This window comes from Pristiophorus japonicus, chromosome 13 (assembly GCF_044704955.1).
Source record: "Pristiophorus japonicus isolate sPriJap1 chromosome 13, sPriJap1.hap1, whole genome shotgun sequence".
Classification (NCBI taxonomy): Eukaryota; Metazoa; Chordata; class Chondrichthyes; family Pristiophoridae; genus Pristiophorus; species Pristiophorus japonicus.
The window spans coordinates 128,241,645-128,258,966 of NC_091989.1; the positions used below are offsets into that span (position 1 = coordinate 128,241,645).

General features: G+C 39.1%; 1 protein-coding gene across 5 annotated transcripts in view; it reads right to left on the bottom strand.

Annotated features, from left to right (window-relative positions):
- fto (FTO alpha-ketoglutarate dependent dioxygenase) overlaps positions 1 to 17,322 on the bottom strand; it is a 494,305-nt gene that overhangs the window by 160,706 nt on the left and 316,277 nt on the right. The window contains exons 9-10 of one of the 5 annotated variants that reach the window (XM_070897994.1): positions 5,924 to 5,979; positions 5,088 to 5,410 (exon numbers count right to left, since the gene is read on the bottom strand). The exons of the other annotated variants lie outside the window; for them this stretch is intronic. Of the exons in view, the coding sequence (XP_070754095.1) occupies positions 5,955 to 5,979 (25 nt within the window). The 3' untranslated portion in view covers positions 5,088 to 5,410; positions 5,924 to 5,954. Of the gene's footprint in view, positions 1 to 5,087; positions 5,411 to 5,923; positions 5,980 to 17,322 lie in introns of those variants that run through there. 5 annotated transcript variants of the gene reach the window in all.

The window sequence follows — 17,322 nt, forward strand, 5'->3', positions numbered from 1 at the left end:
CTGAAGACTGGAGGGCCACCTCCGATTCTCTGCCTCACTCTATTGTTGTGGGCTCTCTTCTCCTGCAAGGAGGGAAAGAAGAGAACTTTGAGGGAGAGTGAGGGAATGAGTGTAAGGAATGGATGGGCTATATGTGTAGAGGGTGACTATGAGGGAGTGGCATGACATTACCAAATGGCCTTCTTCTGTGGTGTTATTTGCTATGATTGCATTTGGATGATGGTGAATGTCAGGGGTGGTTAGTCAGATGGGGATGTCAGAATTTACACAGACAGAGAGGGATAGGTGGACTTCCAAGGTAGGTTGGTGTGAGGCATGATGTGCAGGAGTAGGCTTGGGAAGGCAAAGTGATGGGGTTGTGGTGACAGGCACATCAGGATGTAGGTGAATGTGGATTTTTTGCGCTCACCTTTCCAGACCTATTGAGCTCATTGAATCTTTTCCTGCACTGGATCCACGTCCTTCTGACAACATCCCTGCTGCTGACCACCTGTGCGATCTTGAACCATGTCCTTTTTGTGGTCTTTTGCGCCTATCGCCAGGGAAGAGGGCCTCCCTGTCTGCACTAGAACATCGAGGGAGGCACCATTAAATCTTGGTATGACCCTCTGCTTTGCGCCGCCATAACCCACGCTTTTATCAGCTTTATAACTCTACCCAGACCTCTGGATACCAACTTATTCACTCCTACATCAACCTTCAAATGAGATGAGTGTAAGGCTGGTTTAAATATCGGCACTGGAAATGAGTCCTTGATGGCAGCATCAGACCCGCTCGATTTAATTAGGCCAGGAAATGCACATGACTGGTTTAATTGGGACCATTAAGTAAAAGTTGGACTGAAGAACGCGCTGTTCACGACATCGGGTTCACAACCCACACGCACGCAACCCGACTCCAAGGTAAAGATTCCTGTCAGTGAATTGAAATTTCAAATCATCGGAATTAGAGTGATTGCTGTCAAAAATGCAATCATGTCAAGTCAAAAGCTTTCTCTGTTAATTTTGGAAATAGAACAAATGTAACTGATACCAGTGATGGAAGATAAAGAATGAAGAAGAAAATGTTCTTCAATATGTAGATATATATATATATCAGAAAGGAGTCTGCCCTGTACCTAGAAATGCAAACACAGAAACAGGCCTTTTGGCTTAACCAGTGTGTGTCAGCAGTTACCCTCCATGGGAGCACATAGTTCTAATCACATTTACCCCCCTGTTCCCATAGCCCTTCAACTTTTTTTCCTTCATCCACCTAGCCAATCTAATCTTGAATATCAACATCGTTTCTGCCCCAAGCACTCGTCATGGAATTGAATTGCACAGCCTCACAACTCTGTTAGAGTAGATGTGTGAAGAGGAAAAGTTGTTTGCGGAGCTAAAGAGATAAAAATGCAATTTTGAGTTCCAAATTCAATCCCTGATCTGGATGACTTCACTCAGGGTTCTACAGTTGACCTCAATATCCCTTGGGTAGGGTGGGGAAAAAAATTAAGGTTCCCACTCCTGATCTTTAACTAATGACTCCTCCTGGAAAGCATGCGTATTAGGTGAGGACAAGATCCTGCTGGGCTTTAGCTTTTCCAAGCTGAATTGCTGACATACTAAATTTCCAAGATTTGGGCAGGTACTAGATGCCGCCGCACCGATGGAACTGTGCTCCAGCATGTCAGTGCCTTCAGGGAAGGACAGAATGAAGTCAGGCTTTTGTATGGGGTTTTTCTCCATATATGTGAAGTTGACTACAAGCTTTTAGTTTCACCCAGGTGTTTTTAGTAACGTTGCCTCACTTCCTCTCGAGCACTCTTGCTAGCTAAGAAGAATTTTATGGGATAAGCAGACAACAGACAATCACATGGAATTACTTTGCAGACTGAAAACTGGGTAAACATTTCACTGCATTGCTCCTTAGCATGCAATAATAGCAAATATAACAAAATTACACCCGCCCAGCTCATCATATTCCATTCATTAACTTTACTAAATAGAAAATCCCAGGCTGGGATCTTGTGCTATGTGCTTCTGGCGTACACCAAGGAGAGGCGCAGTACAATTCTTACCCTTAAGGCATCACCATTGATTTTAAAAAGTCCATCAGTCTTAATGTAAGCTGTGAGGTCCCTAAATCTCTAACCATGACTCTGCTATTTAAATGATCTCCTGATAACTGGAGGAGGATTTCCACATCCAAATAAGAATATTATTAAAAAGTAAAACAATTAAAATGCATTTGTTCATGCTCAGACTAAAATGATTTAAGGAATATAGAAGTGTCAACTCTGTGATTCTTGACATTTTCTACAGAAGTTTGCACTTTTTTTGCTATTTTAAAACAGAAAATAATCATATAATTTGATTTATAATTTTAAAAAGTGAATTAACATTTTGATATAGGAACTGCCTGTAGTTCAATATCACATACTGTTTATTAGCTGACTGGCTGTTTGCCCCATTAATCTCCAATCTTACCCATTAAAAAGGGTTCACTTGACAAAGCAAATAGTTTTCCTGCTACATAAAATATCAGCCGTGGTTATTTAAAACTACATTTCAGGATTGATAAATACATACTTGAAGTAATTATTTATTTAGTCAGTCAATCCACAGCCACATTTATCTTAGAGACAATAACACTCTTTAGAAGTATAATCAGTTTTATGTGAAATGAATGTTTTCATTAAGTGTTTTCTTAGACTGAACTGCTGAATGAATGATTGCATGGACTGTGGTATAAAGATTTACAAATCATCTTTAATCTCTATTTCATAGAATTCCAGATTTAATTGTACCATTTCTTTGGAAATTAATTATGTATTTCTCTATCTATCCAGATTCAATTCTACCATTATCCCATGTTAGTATTACATTAAGACAAAGGTTTAAGGTACATACATATGTGTTAAGAGTTTTCAGCATCAGTGTGCCTAAAAACAAATGCATGTCAATGTATCAGAGAACAACTCACTTATCAAAGATGGAGTTGATGTCCTGCTGTAAATGTGTATGCATCACCATGATAAACATTACATAAACATGCTAAAAGCAGTGGAAAATTTGTAACAAACACGAATCACAAAACAGCAAGCAGTTTGTCATCTTCAAATTACTGCATGCCTTGCCAGAGGCATTACCCAGGTGTTAGCAACACACCCCTATAGTAAAGATTAATAAGTACACAAAAAGTCATAACAGTTTGCTCATAGCTCAGAAATTCCTTGACTGTGAGCCTATCTGATTTTAAAATTTTATCTGCAAACGAGTCCGATGAAACTTAGACTAACAGTGTGGGTATCAGATTTCACTTTACAGATTACACAAACATGAAATAGTGTTGACGTGACTCTTTAAAAATGTTAACACTAGGTTCTGGAAAAAGAATGACATATATAATCATAAAAATGATTAAAAACATAAACTACTTCAGTGCAATACTTGAAATGTAACACGCTTCTAAAAATCTATGGCTTTCTATTTGTTCTTCTACGTTTGCTATTTCCCCCACCCTCCAGCACCTAAATCAGGACTGGTCAGCTCCATTAATTTTCCTTGAACTGGAATGACAGGAAAATGCATTACACACTCTACAACTTCTGATGCCAAAGCTGCTTCTAGGAGGCACGCTTTGAAAGAGGGCAAGGCAGACTAAGTGCTAGTCAAGAATAATCACTCCTCTCTTGAGGAATCCCACCTTGCTGCTTGACTAAGAATTGCCAAATTATCGCACCAGTGGACTTGGGTGTCACAATTGGCACAGAACCCATTATTACAGCAGTTGGCTGGCACAACAGCATGTTGCAATGGAACTTTAGTTTTTGCACTGTTTTGGAAAATTGTTAAGTTACTTATAATGGCAGAAATATAATGAAGGCCAAATAAAATGAACACATTCTGTCCTTGTTTTGCAGATGTGTTTTAACTGGTTTTTTTTAAAGAAAAGTGTTGCAAACACACCTTGTCCTTTTTTTAAACAAATATAATGGAAAAACTCAAATCGGTATAAAGAAGTTAAGGGCAGTACATTCATGTAAAGACAAAAAATCTTTAAAAAGAAAATCTGCAAATAAGAAGATTTCTAAAAGGCAACAGGCCTTGTTTTTACACAAGTCTTTAAAAGCAATTACGTCCCTTTTTATGTATTTGCTTCCTTAGGTTAGGCTTCACCAGCCATTTCATCATTTTCATTTCCAGCTAAAGAAAACTGGCCATAATCTGCTTCCATGACCTTTCCCAAAAGCGCTGTAACTGAACAGTGTTGGTATTTTGGGCTATATACAAAGTGGGCTGGCTCTCCCAATCCAATTCTGCCTCCTTGCCTCCAGTTAACTAAGAATTCCAACTGAGATCAGGGGACTCAGCATGTGGGGACTCTCTGGTTCCGACCTCTGAGGCGCAGCAGGTCAGTGCAATAACCCACAATGCCGCCAGGCTGCCTCATTAATTTTTAATGTGTTATATTCTTAGCTCACATTTTCTACCTGCACTGTCACCACAGGAAAACTGAGGTTTTGTCAGCTTTCTTAAATGGACGTCAAGTACTACCTGCCATAAAACATCAGGTGTTTCTGTTACCCCCACCCCCCCAATGTTATGGCCTTGTTGACTGAAGTGTTTCCAGCTTTACTCGGAGTCAAAGGAGCCATTATTGCATCTTGTATCTTTTCCCAAAAAACATTACTTAACAAGGAAAATATGTCAATATACTGTGAAAGCTTTCATTTATGCCATCACATTGAGCTAACTGCTGCAAGCAGTGCTTTAAATAACTGCTAAAAATATGTAACTGGGCTCCCTTTTTTAAAGAAAAAGGCCCAATGTGTGTGCCAGTAGATACAACTAGACTTTACACAGCCTCAAGTAATTTATTATGTTATAGCATTTTTTTCTTATTTTATCTCCCTTCTATCCTAGTGACCCTTCCAGCCCAAAGCAATTACTACATCTGTTCACATAAATCATCTTTCAAATTTGTCAGACAGTTTTATTTACCTCTTTTATTTGGGGAAATTACAAAGACGACTGTATTACAATTGTGCTCTGAAAATTGCTTTCACATATTACAACAGAGATGATTACACATTGGTATTAACCTGAAACCAATTATTGCTCAGTAATAAACATCAATATGCAGATGCGTTTGGATCTCATGCTGTAATCAAGGATGGTACCCTCGTGGTAAGGCTGTAGCAAACTGATCAAAAACAGGTGTTAAGCCAAGTTAGTGTTCAGCTTCTAGCAGCTGTCAACTAATGATAGATTAGACAAATCTGATTGTTCTATCAAAACATGCATCTCGCATCTTGATCAGGTAGCCTATTGAATTATGATTAATTCACATGAGTGTTGCTGACAGATAAGATGCTTTATCTGTAGATGTGAGGCAGTTGCTTGCCTGAAGCGAAAAGACACCAGAGCTGCTGGTAAAATAAAAAGTATCAAGCACTGTTCAGTTTGAAGTTAATCACCTACATGCACCTCCTATTTTATCAAATCCATTTAACTGTGAGAAACCAATGATGACATACAAACAGATAATAGGAGGATATAATTTCAAATATGTATAAAATAAACACATAGACAATAATTTCAAAGGACTTTTGATGATTTTTCTTGCTGAAGTGAACTAGTCTGAAATAGACTACATGAAAGGATCTAAGAAAAACAGAAAGAACTTAACTCTCTTCCAAACACTTGTATTTCCTGTTCCTTATAAACACAAAGACATCAAACTTTCACCAAAATCTATTTACAGTAATTGCACAAAGATGAAGGTGTACAAAGGCTCAACTACTAGTTAACATTAGATGGCTGTCAGATTTTGGGCCAACAACTAATTCTATACTCAAACAGGCTTATAAAATTAGGTTTACAGTCAAGCCTCTTTTCTGGACGATTTCTTAAAAGGTTGCAGCAAAGAACCTACTCACATATACACTCCAATCTCTTTTTTTGGCTATGTTATGACAGCTTAATCACTTCCAGTCTGTGAGAAAATGGGAAAGATAATCAAACAGTACTAAGAATTTGCAAAATTTATATGAGAATCAATAAAACCTTTTTTCTTCGAAATAGCGTAGAATGAGAAACTGATACTAATGAACTTATTGTAACCTTAATACTTTACAAAAACGCTAATGTATTGTAATTGCATTTTTGACCAACAAGTGTTAACCTTTCCATGACTTACTTTTGCAGCCTTAATCGATTCTGTACTGCTGCTAAGGTCAAGGAGTCTACTAACTCCTTTCATGGCCTCTACAGCTTCGACTCATGGGGATAAAATGTTTTAAATGGAGTATATTCTAGAAACATCAATATATGATTACTGCAATGATTTGTATTGATCGCAGCAATGGAATACAGCAAGCTTCATCACAATATGAATTATTACACATATACCATCAAATGTCTTTTTCCTTAATATATTTCAATGGTCTATATTTAAATGATATTTCATGGTAATTTATTGCACATTTCTTCCTCAGGAAATCTAAATCAGTTTTCTATTCAAAGCCATAGCTAAAGAAAAACAAAACAAGTATTTCAATACACATAAATTTCAATTCACTTTTAAAAACAACAATTTAATTAGCTAATCTGACAAAATAAATTTGTGTTCACCATACGATCTGTATACTTGTATGCACATGATCCAGAAACTTTACTTTAGGATTTGAGTATTGAATTATGGGTATGGGGTGCAGAAAAATCTATTTAGAAATCTGCTGAATATGTTGTTTAAGTTGCTTAGATAAAATTTATCGAGCAATATCCTCATGACACACCAAGTAACTGGCTTCCATTATGACTAAACAGGAAGTAGAAAATAGCAGGATTTCTAAGGATAATCATGTGCTCTTATAAGGTGTGCCTAAACCATTAGTAATTAAAACTCCCCACTTGGTTTTATGCTGACACTTAGATTGCATTGCTCAAAGGAAGATAGCAGAACTGTGTAAAAAAAGGAGCAACTGGCATTTTTTTTACCAGAACTACTTGAACAGAAATTCTGTAGTTATCATTTTAATTTGCCTGCATAATAAGTCATTGCATTTCAAAGTAAGCCACTGAGTGGAGCATTTAGGACTGCTTTGATAGCGTACAGTGAGACATAAATGCAAGTGTATTACTATATAATCACCAGTAAAATTAACATAAGAATGTGTTACAAATCATTTTTGTCAGCCTGATCTCCTCACAAAAATCTAAACCAAAGTTATAAGTTACTTAGCAATTCATGTGCGTTAGGGAGACAGAGATATGTAAAATCTGCCATGATTTATTGAACCCGGCTATGCAGAGTTAATGCAATGTATCAAAATGGAAATCAATAAACAATATTACTTGATCTGTTTCACATTTCCTACACTAAATATAGCATCAATTTAGATCAAAATTGTTTCTAATCCCAATCTAATACACAAAATGGTATAGATTATATTTTGTTGGAACTGTGTGCATCAATTAAATTAGGATTTGTTTTTAAAATTAAATATTATGAAAAAGTGAACACAGCTTGCTATTTGCGACATTACATCTGGTATGGAACTAAATCATACAGACCAGGAACATCACGCTTTCGATTCCTGGTCTGTGCTGATTGAGCTGATCTCAGCTGTGATGGCAATTTTAATTGGTCTCAATGCCCCTAGGCTAGAGAGCTGAAAAATCAGCCAAAGGTCCCACTCCTGATTATCATTCAATGACCCCCTGCTGGAACAGTGTACTTGTGTGGACGTCAAGTGAACGCAGATTGGCATTAGCTGTGATGCCTCCTAAAGCTCAATAGCTTACCAACATTCACTGTTTAGGCTAACGCTTGACCAATGCTATTTGGGCAGAGTGCTTAAGGGTGGCCGGCACATGTGAAATCCTGCATCAACAGGAGTGACCTCCTTCAGTAGAGGAGGGAACAGAAATAACAAAGAGTATACCATATAGGTAAATTCCTTCAGAACATGCTTGGGGTTTATTGCCAATCTTGATCTGAAAAACCGATGACCACTGTCTCAACTTGTAATGATCCCTGGTCATCACAACAGATCAAGAGTAAAATTAGTTAATGCAAAATGACCAGAGTTTTTATCATAGTTTTATTGGGCTAGAGTTTCCCTAACCTGTTTTTCTAGCGCCCGCACCCGAGGTGCGCTGTTTTTGTCCACCTCCAAGCGCGCCGAAAAATGATGTTGGTATTCTGGCCACTCCCCAGCCTCTCTTCGGTCATGGCGCAGCGTGGCCCAATGGATTGGGGGTGGAGCCAGGTCCCAGCGCTGAAAACAGTTCCGGGACCTCTGCACATGCATGCTAGAGTCTGCGTGCGTGTGCTGTAGCTCCTGGCAAGCCAAATCTGTGAGTAGGCGCTGCAGGCTGTGTGGGAGGGGCCTGAAGCACGCCATCCCTAGCCCTGGCCGAATGGGGTCCCTCATCGGCGGCCCGCTGCGTTCCCTAAGGTAGGACTTCTATTTTTTATTTGTTATTTACTGATTGATTTTGGTGCTTTAGGTGCAGGATTCCTTCTATTTTTTTATTTGTTATTTATTGATTGCTTATTACTTTGGTCTTGGTACTTTAGGGGCAGGGTTCCTTCTATTTTATTTTTAATTAATTGCTTATTACTTTTTGTGCTTTGTTTGGTGCTTGGTGGTGCTTTAAATGTAGTTACTTTAAATGTAGATTCCTTAACTCCAGGTAAGGTTTTTCTGTGCGTACAGAAGTGGCAACATATGCTGGCCTAAGTTAGTTTGGAGCAACTATTTCCTGGCCAAACGCCTAAAACAGGGATAAGTGGCTGGGAACGACCCCTTTTGAAAAAAAAACTGAACTAAAAAAAAACCTAACTAACTCACTTACACTGACGCAAATTAAATGGCCAGAATTGCAACTAAAAAGATAGTCCAGAAAAATCAAGTTGCTCCAATAAAAAAGGAGCAACTCCTGGGGAAACTTGGGTCCATTAAGTAAGTTTAATGTGACTGCAGTTTATTTTTGTATTATTTTCACTCCATCTTAATCATTGTGCCATTTCCCTATACTTTAGGGATTGGAAACAATATCTATTTTTAAATCAACTGCTTACGTGTCCCATTTTATTTTACGCTATGATCTCTGTGGGTGGCACAGGGAAGAATCATCAGCGCCACAGAATAGAGGGAGCTACTGCAAGTGATTAGGCTTTTTCAATATATCTAACTGAAAAATCAAATTCACATCTTTCTTTAATATTTAATAATTGAGTTTAGGAACAAACAAACTGGCAGGGCGAAACAGTTTTAAGATAATTGTGACAAAACAATCCAGGAAAATGTGGATTCCTAAAATATCATTATTACCCACATATTCTGATGCCATTTCCCCCTTAACAATTATTGCATGGTAAAAAACATACATTATCAGTGGGAATTTCTTCAGGGCCATCTCCTGCTCAACCATTGTAACTTCAGTAGGAAGCATGATTACAAGCGCAAACAGGGCTGCAAAGCAGAAGATTCTGAGCAAATTCACCCCTTTTGAATCTCCAGTGACAGAGTTTGGGCGCACGCATACGGTCATATTCGCACTGATGAAAGTTGTGGCTGCAAAAGGGACAGCATAACTCAAAAGACTACTGAGTGCACTAAAACTCTGAGGCTTGAGATCTAAGGAGAACTCCTTACCACAGCTTGAGTTTACACCAAGTGCAAGATAATCACAGCCTAAACGTATCCAGTGATACAGCTTTTGTAAAAATGTATTTATTTGGGAAGTATTCTAACTAGTTTTATGCTTTTAAAAATATTTCAGTTTAATAGTTTATTCCTTTTATCATTTACAGGGCTCGAAATTGCAGTGGCTCACCGCCCGGTAACATTTTACAGCACAAAAACCGACCATTCACCCATTCAGTCGGGACCAGTGTTATTTTCCAGGAAACCCTCGTCTAATCTCCATCTCCGGCCAACTCCTCAATTTTCCTCTCTTTCAGGCAATTATTCAATACTCTTCTGCTTCAACAATGATTTTCAGCAGAGGATTCCACATTTTACTCGCCTTCTGCAATACAAACTTTTTCTAACCAATTAAAGTGAGGCAGGAAAGTGCTGAATAATGAAATAGTTTCCACTCTGCACCCATTGCTTTGCTAAACATTCTCAGCTCAGGTATCACATTTGTAAGTTTTTATGTAGGGCTTCTCTGAAGTTCTCTGCAAAAACACCAATCACATCCTCAGACCAGCATCTTGAACTCTACCAGTAGACATTAGATTCACCCTAGTGTGCAAATGGGCACTCATCTAATAACCCACTGCAGAATTTGCATCAATTAGAGCCAAGACTGAACGCAGGTTTTGTGGGAGCTCATGACGGTTATAAATAGAATTAAAGGAGGTGCCCCATTAAATATGGATCATACCCTGCAAATGTTTCCTTTTGCACTTACCTGCATGTAGTTTAAGAAAAAGTATAGGCTGACTTGGTTCCTCGACTGGTCAGCAGGATTAAACATGAGAGTCACTCTCCCTTCAGTCCACAGTTCTCTGAAGACAAGTTGCATCGACTCCACATGGCCCTCTATCTAGTGGTTAGGCAACAATGAACTATTTAACTGAGCTGGCCAAACTATAAAACGTTAAAGCTTCTAGCCAGGACACAACCTCAGAGGCCACTTCACCCTCTTCCTTTACATTAAGTATGCGCTCAGAGTCCAACTGGAAATTCTTTACAATTTGATGTGCTCTAAAGATCTAGTTTAGTAATGATAATGGTCGAAGCACATTTATGTTTAAATAAAATGACACTAAGTTAGAAGGCACAGTAAGTTGTGCAGACAAGAGCAGAAAGTTACAAAGGGACATAGACATATTGGCCTCAAAATTGCAGTCGCAGGCTTCCTGCGGGCGGACACCTCCGACCAAAATTTTTCCCCCGAAAGTAACCGGTGATCCCGAAGGAATGTTGACTTACGGTCCGAGGTCTAGATGCACAGCCCACCATATGGGCTCACGCATCCCAAGAACGTAAGCGCAACCTGGAATCATGTTGCCTGGACCACCAATCACAATGTAATATTCTCATTGATAATAATGGTGAGTTCCGTTTGTACGAGCTCACATTACTATCAATGAGAAAACCTCCAAAAACACAGAAACACAACACAATTTTCTATGTTTCTCCTATTTTCTATGTTTTTATAGATGTGGCCCTTACGGCTAAAGGGATCAAGAAAGCTGGAATGGGGTACTGAAGTTGCATGATCAGCCATGATCATATTGAATGGTGGTGCAGGCTCGAAGGGCCGAATGGCCTACTCCTGCACCTATTTTCTATGTTTCTGTTTCTAAAAACACCCCACATATTTAAAATTGAATGTTTTAGAAAAAAAAATATTTTTTTGACTTTTAAAAAAATATGTTTTAATAGGGGTAAAAATAAACTTACCTTAATGGACAGGGTTTTTAATATACAAATTAGTGATAAAAATTTAATTTTTCTATGTTTTAAAACTCTTACGCTCAAACGTTTTAAGGACAGTCGCTAGGCAAGAGTTGGGCAAATAGCCCAAATCTCTGCCCTGTGAACGTCCTGCTCCCGGGGATGCATGCGCTCTGTCATAAGGCATTTTGACTTTTGATCCAAGAAAAACAAATCAGAATATTTTCTTATTTGTGTGATTTGAGTGTCCATATATAGAAATCACTAAAGGCGAGTGGACAGGTACAAAAAGTAATCAGAAAGGTTAATGGAATGTCGGCCTTTATCTCAAACCAGCTGGAATACAAAAGTGAGGAAGTGATGCTTCAGTTGTACAGAGCCTTGGTCAGATCCCATCTGGGGTACTGTGTTCAGTTTTGAGCACAACCTCAGGAAGGATAAATTGGCTTTGGAAGGGGTGCTCCGCAGATTCACCAGTTTAGAAGGTGGCGGGGTGATCTAATTGGGGTATTTAAAATGATTACGAGATTCAATAGCGTAGCTGCAGAGAAATGTTTCCTCTGAAACAAAAGAGCATGGGGTGGAATTTCCAGTCTTCTGCGCTCCGTTTTTCACCCTGGAACAACAGCAATGGCAACGGTGAGGTCTTCTGGGCGGGTGGTCAGCCTCCAGCGCCCCGCAGGGATCCTCGAGTCCGGTTTTGCAGCGGCGCAAGTTTCGACTTCAGCCCGACCCGTACACCCCGAAGCGCGCCTGGGAAATCAGGCAGTCCAACGATACCGACTGCAGAGAGGTAAGTAATAGACTCCTCAGGTAAATGCGATTGTTTATTCTTTTAATTTTTTTGCGATTTATATCGTGGTGGCGTGGGCAATGTTTTGGAAATGTTTTTGTGTTTTGTTTTCTTCCCAGGTGTCTCTTGGAGCACTCCCGGCCCGGCACTTTAGCTCGGGATTTTCCCATGCTAGCGCCCAAGAGAGGTGCACAATGCCTCCCTTAACGCTGCGCCCTCTGACTCAGGGCCCAGCTGCCCAATTTTACTTACTGAGGCGCACATTATTCCCGGATGCAAACTTTACTGCCCCGCCATCAGTACCACCCCCAAATCTTCAAAGCCGAAAATCCAGCCCCATAATCTTAAAATTAAAACTGGGCATTTAGGAGTAAAATCAGGAAGTAGTTTTTCACACAAAGGGCAGTGAAAATCTGGAACTCACCCCCCAAAAAGCTATGGATGCTAGGTCAATTGAAATGTTCAAGACTTAGATTGATAACATTTTTGTTAGCGTGGGTATTGGAGAATATGGAACGAAGACATGTAAATGAAGTTGATGTAGAGATCAGTCGGTCATGATCTAATTGAATGGTGGTACAGACTCGAGGGGCTGAATGGCCTACTCCTGTTCCTATTTAGCACACTGAACTTAGTACACTGAGAACACCAGTAATTTTGATTATTTTGTAAAGAATTGATTTCTAGTGGATTGGCATATTACTATTAAAATTGACGATGGATGTATTGGAGGGTAAGTCTCGGGTTGCAATTACAATTCATTCCAATTATCTTAGGAATTTAATAGCACAAGATAGTGTGTCACGTACCAGCAAGTGTATAATTTATCATTTGTTGGTTTTTCTTCATGTGGTCTTGCGGTATTCCGATGTATAATCTTGTTGTATACATTTCCCAATGGTGCAACAAAATGTTCAGCAAATGCTGACTAGAACAAACTAAAAAGCAGTGCTATTGACAACCCGTCAGCTCTGCAGTAATGAACACTCTGCCTGTACTTTCACCTTATAAACTAACAGCTTTAAATTACGATATGGCAGAAGAGGGACCAGTTGCCACATTTATTACACCATCAATGCTGTTCCAAATGGAGTAATTGGAAGGTCAACAGGCAAGTCTGTGGATCTTGAATGTAAGAACTTGAGGGCTGGGCCCTGTACTTACAGCACTGTAGCTTACAGAAATGGCAAATTTAGTTTTGTTCAGTTATAAGAAACAGTTTTGTACTCAGAATCATTTTATGTTGGATTAAACTTTAGTTCTTTGCCTTATCCTTCATTTAAAGTGTTATATACAGTGAGTTATCAGACTTCTCTTTTTTCTTATTCATCAACTAAGGCTGTTGAGTGAAATAATAAAGTTTTAATCTCCTTATGACCACTCAAAATAATTGTAATGAAGCCTTTGGTGCAACTTAACACTCACAAATTGAGGGCTTCCACCTTGGTTGGAAGGATATTTTAGGAATGTAAATCCATATTAAGCTTTATGCATTCCCTAACAATGCCAACACTTAGCTTTTCCTGAAGCTTGAAATGTGCAAGTGAAATGCCCAGGAATTAGAGGAAATTCAATTTATATTGTATAAAAATATAGAAAGGAAATAAAGCAATTTAAACACAGCGGCCAAGTGTTTCCGCTTTGGGCACAATCAGCGATCTGGACACAAACTGTGCCCAAAATTGTGCTACTTTTAAGAAGTGTTTTTTTTGTTGAAGTCTCCCCTCAAACTCATTTGCATATCGACAAACATAAAATCTTCCATGAACCAGTGTAATTGGGCAGTGTTTTAGAACAATTTTTAAAAAATGTTTACATTAAAATATATTCCTTGATATATTTAAGATATATTTATATACCTGGTGCAGTTTTATTAATATAGCTGAAAATGGGTTCATCACAAAAAATAATATTTTAATCAGTGTCTAGTCCACCACCTGTGAGTAATCCAATATTGAAAACTGAAAATGACTTTAAAAGACTATACAGAACCATTTACTAGTTACATTTGTATACAGTAGTGAGTTTCTTAGTAAATAAAAAAAATTAAAAGCTTGTAAAACACTTAAAAAAAAAGGCTTAATTTTGAGAGCCTTCTCAAAGGCCCGCAAACGGGTGCAATTAGCAGAAACTCGCTATGGTGATTAATTGAACCTGGGGGCGTGGCCAGTTTTGTGGGCGGGGCTGGCTTGTAGCGTGATTTTTAAAAAACTAGCGCAAAAGATTGAGGAAATTCGAATTGCGCTGGATGTAATTTGCGGCTGATATTCCTCAATCTTTTGCGCTGGTTTGGTGATTTTGGGTGAATTGGAACCAGCGGAAACTTCAAGCCGGCATGTCAACCATTTAAATTCTTATTAGGGTAAGAGGTATTTATTGAACCATAAAATAGATCGTAGAAGGGGGGTTTTCAAAACAGCTCTAATATCACAAAACAACTTAATGACCCAGAATTTGCAGTTGCTAAGACACGACACAAAGTGTCACATCATTACTGTGTAAAAATGACAGCAACATCTGGCATCCGCACATGCACAGTTAAACACGGAAATCCGTAAGTTGCTGTCAGTGATAATCTGCTCCTCCACAGGATGCGCTATTGCAGTCTCTGCAGCTGCAATCAACGCAGAATCAGAGATTTGACGTGAACTTCAATCTTTTATGCGTTATTCTAGCTGTAAAACTAATGACCAGGAGTAACTGAGTTTTTAACGGCGTATTAAGTCATAATTATTGTTGAACAACCTCTCTGGCCCTGAAAAACTAATTTTATGAGTGTGGAGTCTCATTCCCCCAGAATAACATTTAAAAATTGCATGATTTTTAAAATTAATTTTTATTTTATGTTTTAAAGTTTGTTCATATTTCAGATTCTCCCTTAATTCCATGTGTATGTCCCAATCTTTATTTCCCTTTCTTTACAATGATTAAAATGTGGATTATAATCCCTGCTTTGCTGTCTGTGAGAATTTTGCAATCTGATTGGTTGATCAGCCTGCTTGCTACCTGCACTATTGCTGGACACCACAGATGGCACCAAATTCAAAATCATTTTCCAACATTCTGTAGACTCTGGTTCAATTCCTATGGACTGGAGGGTAGCTAATGTAACACCGCTTTTTTTAAAAGGAGGGAGGGAGAAAACGGGGAATTATAGACCGGTTAGCCTGACATCGGTGGTGGGGAAAATGTTGGAATCAATTATTAAAGATGAAATAGCAGCGCATTTGGAAAGCGGTGACAGGATCGGTCCAAGTCAGCATGGATTTATGAAAGGGAAATCATGCTTGACAAATCTTCTAGAATTTTTTGAGGATGTAACTACTAGAATGGACAAGGGAGAACCAATGGATGTGGTGTATTTGGACTTTCAAAAGGCTTTTGACAAGGTCCGACACAAGAGATTAGTGTGCAAAATTAAAGCACATAGTATTGGGGGTAATGTATTGATGTGGATAGAGAACTGGTTGGCAGACAGGAAGCAGAGTCGGAATAAACGGGTCCTTTTCAGAATGGCAGGCAGTGACTAACGGGGTGCCACAGGGCTCAGTGCTGGGACCCCAGCTATTTACAATATACATCAATGATTTAGATGAAGGAATTGAATGTAATATCTCCAAGTTTGCAGATGATACTAAGCTGGGTGGCGGTGTGAGCTGTGAGGAGGACACTAAGAGGCTGCAGGGTGACTTGGACAGGTTAGGTGAGTGGGCAAATACATGGCAGATGCAGTATAATGTGGATAAATGTGAGGTTATCCACTTTGGTGGCAAAAACAGGAAGACAGAATATTATCTGAATGGTGACAGATTAGGAAAAGGGGAAACAGGGAAGTCTTACTGCAGTTGTACAGAGCCTTGGTGAGGTCACACCTGGAATATTATGTTCAGTGTTGGTCCCCTAACCTGAGGAAGGACATTCTTGCTATTGAGGGAGTACAGCGAAGGTTCACCAGATTGATTCCTGGGATGGCAGGACTGACATATGAGGGGAGACTGGATCAACTGGGCTTGTATCCACTGGAGTTTAGAAGAATGAGAGGGGATCTCATAGAAACATATAAAATTCTGACGGGATTGGACAGGTTAGAGGCAGGAAGAATGTTCCCGTTGCTGGGGAGTTCCAGAACCAGGGGTCACAGTCTAAGAATAAGGGGTAAGCCATTTAGGACCGAGATGAGGAGAAACTTCTTCACTCAGAGAGTGGTTAACCTGTGGAATTCTCTACCGCAGAAAGTTGTTGAGGCTAGTTCCTTAGATATATTCAAAAGGGAGTTAGATATGGCCCTTACGGCCAAAGGGATCAAGGGATATGGAGAGAAAGCAGGAAAGGGGTGCTGAGGTTGAATGATCAGCCATGATCTTATTGAATGGCAGTACAGGCTCGAAGGGCCGAATGGCCTGCTCCTACACCTAATTTCTATGTTTCTATGTTGGAATAGAGGAAATTCACATTCTAGAGCCCGCTAAATCTTTGTGGGCAGTTTTTTTTTAGGTCAGCGGTTATCGTCGTCCCTTCGCCACTGACTGCAAAATCTGGGTCATTGTACCTTTTAAATGTTGTCTGATTTCACTGATAACATTCACATGCTCTTTGATTTCAAATGTTAAAATGTTTTGAATACTACAAGGAGGTGAAGATTAGGCAAAAATCATTTTGGATAGATTTAGAACTTTATAGTTGTCAAAGCTCCTTTCCATAGGCTAATGAAACTAATAGTGAATTAATATGCAATACATCATTCATGAGCCAAATAAAGAGAGCGAGGCTTCGTGTCATTAGGATGTGGTTATGACAAGATGCTGGCATACTGCCTTTTTACACATGGCTCATGTAGTGATGATCTTACAGAATGTACAGTGGGAAAGAGAACAACAGTTGGTTCCATAAGCAAATAAACAAAATAAATCTCTTGCTCATACCTTAATATCTTTACATTTTTATTTAAATGTTTTTTCACAATTGGAACCATCAAGCAGTAAGTGTGCTTTAATATGCCTTATCAGACCGTTGAAGTTTTCGTCTGTCTCTGACATCATAGAAACATAGAAAATAGGTGCAGGAGTAGGCCATTCAGCCCTTCTAGCCTGCACCGCCATTCAATGAGTTCATGGCTGAACATGCA